Here is a 10,066-nt window from a genome sequence, read left to right on the forward strand (position 1 = left end):
AGCCACGTGGCATTTATTGTCACTTATCTTTAACTTCATCTCTTACTATTTATTTATTGTACGGGACGGGTGAATGAATGTGGTAAAAATGAGGAAAGTTCACTTTCATTTTCCTTTTTAATTTTATTAGACAAAAATTCTCTTGATAGCTTAAATGGAATTTACGTATTGCGACAAATTTGTATCCCTTTTTCTTTTTTTTTTAATTAATTTAGGTAATGAAATCTAAAATAACCATATTTAAGTTAAACGAGAAAGAATTATTACTTTATTTAGCCGACAAAAAAAATAAAAGCAGATGCAATAATTAAACCGTACCAAACCAACTTAATCTAGAGAATCAGAGTATTAATTGTGTAAATGTATAAACAGGCGGCCAAGTTTGGTCAGAATATTGACAAGTGGTTTTGATCATTTACAAAAAGAAATCTTATGTCAAGTCCAGCTTGAGACTTCTCAAGTATAATATATATGTTCAAAAGTGCTTGAATCATGCCGAGGAAAGTGAAGATTAGTATTATGAACTTGTCCATATGATCTCATTAAACGCCATGGAAGTGTAATACCTTGGTATTCAACATGTATCACTTATCTAAATACTTTGCTGTCTTTTTAATTCCAATAATAATTTCCAACGTATATGCAAAATACATAAAAACTATATTTGGCTGTGCCTTTGGTTTTATTACATTTCAGTACAACTTAACTTACATCTTCGTAAACCCATTCATTCCACACCAACATAACTTACATGCATCCTAGTAAACCAGTTTCCTTACATACAGCCAATTTTTGCAATCATAGTCCCCCAGTTTAATAATAAAGAGGATCCTGAGAGGATCCATATTAGGATTGCTGCCTAGGAAAGACCTTCATTGCGAATTCAGCGAGCTTGGTAATCTCGGGCATAAATAGGTTTCACAGCGGGATCATTGCAGAGCCGCTCTGCCCATTTGGACAGAGAAGGAGTCTTGCTCTCATCAAAAAATTTATGGCTGGCATGGCATCCAACTCGACGACTCTCAACCAACCCAAGAAGCTCCCCAAGGCAATGTCGAGGTACCCGATATGGTCAGGTCAGTACCGTTGAAGAACGGTTCTCCTTTGCTGCAATCCACAAATGCTTTCTCAAGAAGCTCGGTCCTTTCTTCGACTTCAGCTATGGCTGCTTTTTTCTCTTCTTCTCCTTGAGATGTTAGGATACTTCTCAGAGAGATAAACCACTTTTATACATATCCAATTAAGACAGCATACAAGATTTAAGATTAGCTAATGCCACAATATGTATTCTTAGTAGAGATTAGAGAGAAGATACTGAACAAAATGTCTAGCTAACTTCTTTTCAAAACTAAGTTAGTTGAAGTTGACTATGGGTATAGAAGTCAGTTGAAGCTGGACTAGTCCAATCCTATCCAGTTTTAATCAGTTATATAGTGTTACTAGTTATTACAGATTCTTAACCAGATTAAACTTTGGGGATATACTAAATTCACTAAAAGCCACATAATCTGTTAACTAAAACTATGAAACCTTATCGTCTATGTAGGCAGCCCAAAAACGAGCGATGGCTTTGTCGTATGGATGGGACGGGAGAATGGACGGTCCAGATGAGTTCCAAGCCTCGTCGATGTACTGAACGAGGATGATATTGGACTCACAAACCGGTTTGTCAGCGTGAATCAGAACCGGTATCTTCTTGTGAGCCGGGTTAGATTTGAGGAGCAATTCGCTATTTGAACCGAACGTCTCCTGGAGGAATTCGTAGCTAATAGATTTGAGGTGGAGAGCGATCCTCGCCCTCATGACAAAGACACTCGCCCATGACCCTATCAGCTTTACGTCGTCGGTCGCCATTTTATCCCGGAGCTTAATTAAGAAGCGGAGTCGGTCGAGAGAGACTTAAATTTGAAATCATATGGAGTCGGTTCGGTTTCAATCAGAGGGTTTTAGGTGATGAAATAATAATGAAAAACTACGAATTATACTTGTAAACTAGTGGTCAGAACGAAGACCGACTCATATAAAACGCAGGCCCATTAAAACGAAGACTGACTCATATAAATTGCAGGCCCCATTAAAACGAAGTCCATTCTCTCGGCGTTTTGAAAAACCCTAGTCGATTTCGAGATCCAAAACCTTGCTTCAGGTTCAAGAGTTCTTCGCTCCTTAATTCTCACGGTTTCTTAGAAAATTCTTCGGGAATTCTAGTCGATTACGGCCGTGTTCCTCTCTCTCTCTCTCTCTAGGTGATTTTAACCGTGTCAATCTATCTTTCCGGATGCTTATATGATGTCTTTGATTTTCCGTACTAGATTAAAGTCCTTACTACTGTGATTTGAATTTGGTTATAGTGTTTTAAAGGTTTTTAGAAAGATGAAGGATAACGGTGATGCGACAGCTGTTTTCTGGGACATCAATAGGTGTCCCATCCCTAATGGATTTGATGCTCGTTGGGTCCGTCCGTCTATCAAACGTTTTTTGAGGAACCTTGGCTACTCTGGTCCCCTCACCGTCACTGCCGTTGGCGCACTATCAGGCGTCCCTTTTGACATCCTGGGAGGAGTCTATTCCAGTGGAATCTGTCTTGCTAACGTCCTCCACGACGGTTAATATCTTCTTCTCTCATATCCTTTTGTCTCTCTGTTTTGAAACAGGTTCCGTTTCCGTGGGTGCTAACATTATGTTAACCGATAAGAATCCACCTCCAGCTAACATTATGGTCATATCCGATCCAAGAACCTTCCCTTGTTTTTATGGCTTGCTAGAAGCTCAGGGATACAACATTCTTCAGCCGTTTCCATATGATTCTCTCCACAGTTTTTTTCATCCAGGTCTGTGTTCGTCCCTCTCTCACCCTATAGTTTAATTTTGTTGGATTAATAACCAGCTTATCTGTGGCTACATTGTCTTCTCTCCCCCTCCACCAGATTCATGTGCACTGGAAGCCGTGGAATCTGCCTGGTGGAAGTGCTTTATATGCCCCCATGATCCTCCTGCCCAAGGCTCTGATAATTTCACCACGCATCTCGCCAGAGAAGAACACCACCAGATGGTAATGAAGCATACTCTATTTATTTGTATCAAATACATTTTGTCACTGTCTAGAACATTTACCAAGTTTTTTTCCTTTGCATTTGTTTTTCAAGCAATTTCCGGAAGTCTTACGTACGAATGTTGTCGGCCTACCCATGGCTCCCCTTGTTTCTCATCCGCCGATTGCTACTACCCTGGTGAGGAAACAACCAAACCCATTCTGTATATCTGATCACATTGATATTTCTCACTTCTTGTTTTGTTGCAGGTGTCGGACCACCCGCCTATGAATATCAGACTTCAATACATTTTTGGACCACTACGTGACTCTCATGACCTGAAAGCTGTTACAGTGGTCTTTTGGGACATCAATATGTGTCCCATCCCCAGTGGAGTTGATGCTCGTTGGGTCGGTCCGCGTATTAAACAGTTTTTGGAGAAGAGTGGCTACTCTGGTCCTCTCACCATCACTGCCGTTGGCGCACTAAAAGACGTCCCTAATGGCATCCTGGGAGAACTCTTTTCCAGTAGAATCAGTCTTGATAACGTTGCCTATGGTTATTATCTTCTCATCCTCTCCTCTTGCTTTTTTTACTGTTTTCCTTGATGGATATAGAGAGTCCTCAAGGCTTTAGTTTCTGAAACAGGTTCATCATCCATTGAGGATCTTATTTTCCAGTTTCAAGATATGAATCCACCTCCAGCTAATATAATGGTCATATCCGATCCCACAATCTTCCCTTCTGAGGATTCTGGCTGGCTACAATCGTCAGGATACAACCTTATTCAGCCGTATCCGTATGATTCTCTTCAAAGCTTTCTTCCAACAGGTGTGTGTTTGGTCCGATCTCACAGTGTTGTTGAAATAACCAGAAAAACTGTTGCTGAACTGGTTTACCTTTTTTTTCCCACAGATTCAGGGGAACTTGACTGCATGGAAGTGGGTGAATCTGCCAGCTGGGTTTGCTCAGTATGCCGTTCCCCTCCTGGCCAAGTCTTTGAGAATTTCACCACGCATCTCTCTAGTCAAGTACATGAACGGAAGGTAACCAAGGATCCTAGCCAAAACGGACGGACTTTATTGTATCAAGACATTTTCTCATTGTCCAATTCTTTTCGAGTCAAAACAGCTTCTTACCACACAAGTAGTTTCCCATTCTCATTTGACTAATTCTGACCCATGTGCATTTGTTTTTCAAGCAGACGTTGGGCTGTAGGCCTAGGAACTAGGAAGAATAACAGATGCTGAACTAGGAATGCTCCCTACCATGGTGAAGAATCAACCGAAGGCAAGTTTCAATAGCTGTGATAACGTTGGGATTTTAAATCTTTAATTTAGAATTGTGGGGCTCGAAGGAGCAAGTTCAAGTGTAACGTTCAACATACCCCTAGCACACTAAGATATAAAAGCCATTTATAAAACAGTACGACTCTTAAATTATTCTTGCAAGATCTCAACCGACAAGTAAAAAAAAAACTATTTCACCAGCAACTTAGGCCTGCGGCTTGGCAAAGATCTTCTTTGCGAATTCAGCGAGCTTTGCAGTCTCGGGCATGACAGGTTTTACAGCGGGATCGTTACAGAATAGCTCAGCCCATTTGCATAACGAAGGTGTCTTGGCCTCATCTAGAAGTTTATGGCTAGCTGCTAACTCGGTGACTCTCAACCAAGCCAAGAAGCTCCCGAGGGAAATGTCGAGGTAACCAATGTTGTCACCGTTGAAGAACGGTTTTCCTTTGCTGCAATCGATGAACGCCTTCTCCAGAAGCGCATTCCCTTCTTCCATTTGCGCTACCACAGCTTTCTTCTCTTCCTCTCCTTCAGCTTTCAGGAAATTTCTCAGAGCGACAAACCACTTCATTCATTCATGTTGATTAATGTCGAACATTGAAAATAAAAGGTTAGCTTTAACAATGTAATGAATATCTACTTTAACTACTACTACCTAGTTTTAGAGTTCTCAAAATATATACGCAGTTGTGTTTACTTCACATTTCAAATTTGACTAATTAATGCTAATTTTCGCGTAAATCTAAGATATCAAAAATTAGACTAGCTAGTAAACATAAAAGACAAAAATTAGCTTTGCAATGAGCAAGTGAAGAAAGAAAAAAAAAACCTTTTCGTCGATGTAAGCAGCCCAGAACCGAGCCATTGCCCGGTCGTAAGGATGAGAAGGGAGAATGGACGGTCCAGATGAGCTCCAAGTCTCATCGATATACTCAACGATGATGTTAGATTCACAAACTGGCTTATCAGCGTGAAGCAGAACCGGGATCTTCTTGTGGACAGGGTTTGATTTGAGAAGCAACTCGCTCTTAGACCCAAACGTTTCTTGGAGGAACTCGTAGGGGACAGACTTGAGGTTGAGAGCAACCCTCGGTCTCATCACGAAGGGACTCGCCCATGCACCGATCAGCTTCACTTCGCCGCTTGGCATGATCTCCTTAAGATCTAAAACAGAGGGATGGGTGAGTGTGAATGTGTGAGAGAAAAATGTAATGTTTTGACACGTTGAAGCGTTTACGTTGGATCGGTGTGGCATTTATATGGAGGGGATAGAGGGTAGGTAAATTTTATGGCGGTGATAGATAGTGAAGAATGGCCAATGTAGAAGAGCTTGACACGTATATTAAATCGGGTGGGAAAACGTTGAAAGGGTCCATCACTTTATTGTGGTCGACGAGACGACATTTATATGTGTGGCTTCTATTGAAACTCCGGCAAATCTTCATCTTCACTTGTTGAAATTTGTTTTTCATGTTTAATAAATTCGTATTTACGATGAAGGGTCCATCACTTTATTGTGGTCGACGAGACGAGATATATCTTTGTTGTAAAGATTGACAATGTGATGTTTTGTTTTTGCCAACTAATCAACTGATATAAAATTATATTAAAGAATTGAAATTATTGAATGATGATTACACATCTCAGGGAAGAAACACACACAAATTCACCTAAAAAAACAAACATGTCATGCATCACAGGACCACACGAAATGTAAAACATTGAATTGCAGTCACGAAAAAACCCCTAAATAATATTCGTCTCAATTTTTTTTTTTTTTTGTTCTTACGCTTTTAAGCTCATTGTTTCCACTCAATTTTTCTAACATTAATAATATGGTTTACGTACAACTATCTTCTAATTTTGTATATGTAAATCAGAGTAAAACAAAATTAAAGTACATAGATGAAACCAAAAACATACCTAGGGGTGGTCTGGTGGACTGGACGACTAGTGGTAGATATAGAGGTCCCTCCAGAAAGAGATATCACATGTCATCAGCTCCTAGCCGAGGAAGACTACTGGCCCATAAGGTATTGAAACTTCTTCGAAATTAAAAGAACCACGAACATGTAAATCATATATATATCCGATTCTTGACAAATTGAGAACTATTCACGAGAAAGATAATACATATCTCTTTTAGTCATTGTGTGTGAGTAGGGAAATGTGTTACTTAGTCAAGTTGTTGATTCTTTTGAATAGTTCTCTAATTTGAAATTATATGGATTTTGTGAATTAGGATTCTCTTACTATTTTTAAAGAGAAGCGTCTTTACTTTTCTTTAGTGATAAATTGTACATACACCAATTATAGCGTATATATACATAGAGAAAAATTGATCGACTTCCAGAACAATCTCATGAGAAGAATACCAAATAGAATAATACTCTGCAAGACGCATTACATCTTCACTAGTTGTAACTACAAATACATTATCATACAATGAATTAAAAACAAACTAAAGTTGAGAATTTTTTAGCAACTTTAAGCCTTTAGGTTTCTTTACGATATTCTCTTGAATCAATTCCCTTATCCTGCCCGCTTCCTTGGTTTGGGTGGGGACGTTAGTGTGAGTGGGCACTTAACATTAATGATGTCTTTGCAATATTATCATGTCTTCTATATATGCCTTATTTCCTGGTGAGTTTGGGACACCTAAAGGCACATTTTGTCAAAATAATATACTTACTTTCTTACACATTTTTTTCTATAATATCCATATATACTTTTCAGTTTCTTAATAGAATTTATCATTAATTATTATCACTTCTATGTCAAAGAGCCCACTGAACCATCACCTTCAAAAACTTTGGTTGATCAATATTCTTTTTTTGATAGGTGGTCGATCAGTTTTCAAGTTAAAGAGGTTGTTATAAGAATACACGAGTGAGAAATATCTACAAAAACAAAAAAGAATAGTCATAACTATCTTTATTCAAACATAGCTTATTGAAACATCTGCACTATCCAGATTTTGAATGCAATAATAATTAAAAATTGTTAAATTGTATGTATAGTATTTTGTATAAACCATCGCTAATTTTTGTTTGATAAAATTATTTGCGTCGAATGTTGTATTTGTACGTAAAATAAATTTTTGTTTTTACTTTTTACAAGTCATTTATCTGATATGTTGTAATCCTTCATATGATGGTATACATAGACCCAACCAAAAGAATCCATACATCATCAAAGAACAAAAGAATCTAGAATTTAACAAAAAAAAAAAAAAAAAACTATATATATACAAATTAGTTTTCTAATATTGAAAACATATAAGAAAATAAATGTATGCATCTATAAAAATGTATATACATATGAACTTTAGTATTCCTCTTAGCATTGCATCTATATTAAGTTACATCGACACACTCAAATCATATGTGCTTAACTCTCACATTTCTTCTTTGCCTCTTCTTTCTCTAAAACGTCTAGCAAATGAGTTTGAAGCGCTCTTCTTCTTCGTTCTTCTTCTTACTCTTCTCCTTCTTCTCCCTTTCTTCTCATGTCTCCTCACAAGCCTGCCAAAAAACATGCGGCCAAATACCCATCAAGTACCCTCTCGGAACCGGGGCAGGTTGCGGTGACCCACGTTTCACACGTTACATCACGTGCGACCCGGACCAACAGACTTTGACGCTCACCACTCACACAGGCTGCTACCCTATCACTTCCGTCGACTACGCCAAGCAAGAGATCTACGTCACCGACCCGTCCATGTCCACGTGTGCATGCACCCGACCCAGCCACGGTTTCGGGTTGGATTGGGACGCTCCGTTCTCTTTCCACGACGACACCGTTTTCACGCTCCTTGACTGTTCTGTAGACGAATCCCCTGTTTTCACGCCGTTAAGTAACGGTAGTGGACGTGTCTCCCTCTGTGACCGTCAGAGCTCCTCCATTTGCACCTTCTTGTACTCCAATTGCAGGTAACCCAAAAAAATTCAAATTAAGCCGGACACTATTATATCTAAACCGTAATAATAACCGGTTAATTAATATTTATGGTTTGGCAGAGCGATAAGCCTAATAAACCTCCAAGTATCAACGTGTTGCGTCTACGTGCCTCTAGACCTCGGACCATCGTTCGAAATGGATCTGAAGAAACTCCAATGCTCGTCGTACTCCGGCTTTTACAATCTTGGTCCGGGACAAGAATCTCACCCGGAGAACTGGAACTACGGAATCGCACTCAAGTACAAGTTCAACGTTTTCGAGGAGTACCCTGGCGTCTGCGGTGGCTGCGAGCGTAGTAACGGTGCTTGTGGCTTCAACACTCAGACAAGCTCGTTCGTTTGCAACTGTCCCGGTGGGATTAACACGACGTCGGATTGCTTCTTCCTTTATAACTCGGCTTCTATTCTTGTTCCTTGGATCTCAAGTAAGCACCACCCTCACACTTTTTTACTAATATATAGTCAAATTAACTAATATTGAGTACTACACTATTTCACAGATAATCTTATCTCAGCTATAACCTATTTCTTCGAAATTGAATTTTCAGACAAAACATTTCTACATTTTATTTTGTATTAAACATTTCTTCTTTTTTTATTGAAAGCAGGAGAATGGGTAGTGTATCCTTTATCATGGATTGTTGTTTGGATGGTGATGAGTTTGCGTTAAAGGTTTTTTGCGTTAGTCAATTTAATCAGGAAGCCTCAAAGGATGGAGTGGTTGGAGGAGAAAGCTTAATATATCGAATCTTTGCTTCCTTTTTCTATAACTTTGTGATATATCATAGCATAAGATATATTATCTATTGCTTCCTCTCTTTGCCATATTATTCAAGTCACCATTTATCTTATTTACCTTTTCTCCACTTTCCAGCTCATAAGGAATCACCTTACTAAACACTTGCAATGAATCATAATGATGATGATTGTGAGACTATACTAATTAGTACTTTTGATATTTTCTTTAACTGAAAATCAGAATTAATTACAAGTACAATATCAGAGCTTTGCCATTTTAGGTTTTGTGTAAAAATTTATTAAACGAAGATCTTAACTTAGCTAGACATTTCACTCAATTTGGTAAAGTTTGGACAAAAAGATCTATTATCGCATGCCATGAGCCCATGAGCATTGGAATATGGATAAGTAGCTAGGTCGCTTTGGTTTTGGTTTCATTTAATCAAATTTTGTTTTTCGTCGATTTGGTATTCGGTAATACCGGATTAAAACTTATATCGTCGAGATGTTATTTGTTTGAAACTATATAGTTGTAGATAGACAATTTAGACCTCACATACTAATTATCATTTACGATAAAATATACATACGCGCGTTTAAGATTTAACACAATGCGAGTGCAGTATACTTCGTGTCGCTGCTCCGTTGTCGGCTGGAGTCAACGCTGATATATGCGAATATGCGATGGAGCTTCCAAGAAGGCGAAGTCTAATCAAAACCTCCAAGGATATATTTTTGCATCAAAATTTGGAATATTTTAAGTATCTATTGTATGTTGAAACTACAAGTGATATTTTATTTTATTTTGAAGTTTAGTAAATAAATTATACAAAAATTGATTAAAATCATAACAACTGATTAGCATAAAATAAGGATGCCATCCAATAATAATAACAATAAAGTTTGACCGAAGATTGTTTAAACAAAATGAGGCCCACAAAGCCCAGTAATGGGAAGGACGTGTTCCCCCACTACAGTCCTCCTGGACCCAAATTTGCCGCCTTCTCATTTTCAACCTCCTCCTTTGTTTTTTTTTTTTTTTTTT

At 38.4% G+C, this 10,066-nt stretch overlaps 3 protein-coding genes and 1 pseudogene across 5 annotated transcripts; 2 read left to right on the forward strand and 2 right to left on the reverse strand.

The window, feature by feature from the left end:
• Positions 708 to 1,862, reverse strand: LOC104768650 (annotated as a pseudogene).
• On the forward strand, positions 2,099 to 4,483 carry LOC104768667. 3 transcript variants are annotated; one of them, XM_010492695.2, is made up of 8 exons: positions 2,099 to 2,246; positions 2,352 to 2,831; positions 2,928 to 3,052; positions 3,147 to 3,230; positions 3,302 to 3,590; positions 3,681 to 3,863; positions 3,948 to 4,078; positions 4,237 to 4,483. In XM_010492695.2, exons 2-8 carry the CDS (start codon positions 2,681 to 2,683, stop codon positions 4,261 to 4,263), a joined length of 990 nt encoding a protein of 329 aa, XP_010490997.1. In that variant the 5' UTR covers positions 2,099 to 2,246; positions 2,352 to 2,680; the 3' UTR covers positions 4,264 to 4,483. The 3 variants fall into 3 exon arrangements, with proteins under 3 accessions (XP_010490997.1, XP_010491006.1, XP_010491012.1); XM_010492704.2 differs by having other exon boundaries at positions 2,362 to 2,831; XM_010492710.2 differs by having other exon boundaries at positions 2,655 to 2,831.
• LOC104768660 (glutathione S-transferase U17-like) lies at positions 4,343 to 5,594 on the reverse strand. Its single transcript, XM_010492684.2, has 2 exons — positions 5,154 to 5,594; positions 4,343 to 4,889 (listed from the first exon to the last, which is right to left on the reverse strand). The coding sequence occupies exons 1-2, from the start codon at positions 5,577 to 5,579 to the stop codon at positions 4,527 to 4,529; spliced, it is 789 nt and encodes a 262-aa protein (XP_010490986.1). The 5' UTR covers positions 5,580 to 5,594; the 3' UTR covers positions 4,343 to 4,526.
• On the forward strand, positions 7,657 to 9,141 carry LOC104768687 (wall-associated receptor kinase-like 15). Its single transcript, XM_010492721.1, has 3 exons — positions 7,657 to 8,256; positions 8,344 to 8,708; positions 8,892 to 9,141. The coding sequence occupies exons 1-3, from the start codon at positions 7,766 to 7,768 to the stop codon at positions 8,951 to 8,953; spliced, it is 918 nt and encodes a 305-aa protein (XP_010491023.1). The 5' UTR covers positions 7,657 to 7,765; the 3' UTR covers positions 8,954 to 9,141.

This window comes from Camelina sativa, chromosome 3, assembly GCF_000633955.1.
Source record: "Camelina sativa cultivar DH55 chromosome 3, Cs, whole genome shotgun sequence".
Classification (NCBI taxonomy): domain Eukaryota; kingdom Viridiplantae; phylum Streptophyta; class Magnoliopsida; order Brassicales; family Brassicaceae; genus Camelina; species Camelina sativa.

What these genes read in the sequence shown, in the direction of transcription:
- LOC104768667 (XM_010492695.2), top strand. Translation starts at nt 2,681, where the DNA reads ATGTTAACCGATAAGAATCCACCTCCAGCTAACATTATGGTCATATCC. An exon ending in CGCCGATTGCTACTACCCTG is followed by an intron (nt 3,231 to 3,301) that starts GTGAGGAAACAA and finishes GTTTTGTTGCAG; the next exon opens with GTGTCGGACCACCCGCCTAT. An exon ending in TCAAAGCTTTCTTCCAACAG is followed by an intron (nt 3,864 to 3,947) that starts GTGTGTGTTTGG and finishes TTTTTCCCACAG; the next exon opens with ATTCAGGGGAACTTGACTGC.
- LOC104768660 (XM_010492684.2), bottom strand. Translation starts at nt 5,579, where the DNA reads ATGCCACACCGATCCAACGTAAACGCTTCAACGTGTCAAAACATTACA. An exon ending in CTGCTTACATCGACGAAAAG is followed by an intron (nt 4,890 to 5,153) that starts GTTTTTTTTTTC and finishes GAATGAATGAAG; the next exon opens with TGGTTTGTCGCTCTGAGAAA.
- LOC104768687 (XM_010492721.1), top strand. Translation starts at nt 7,766, where the DNA reads ATGAGTTTGAAGCGCTCTTCTTCTTCGTTCTTCTTCTTACTCTTCTCC. An exon ending in TTCTTGTACTCCAATTGCAG is followed by an intron (nt 8,257 to 8,343) that starts GTAACCCAAAAA and finishes ATGGTTTGGCAG; the next exon opens with AGCGATAAGCCTAATAAACC. An exon ending in TCTTGTTCCTTGGATCTCAA is followed by an intron (nt 8,709 to 8,891) that starts GTAAGCACCACC and finishes TATTGAAAGCAG; the next exon opens with GAGAATGGGTAGTGTATCCT.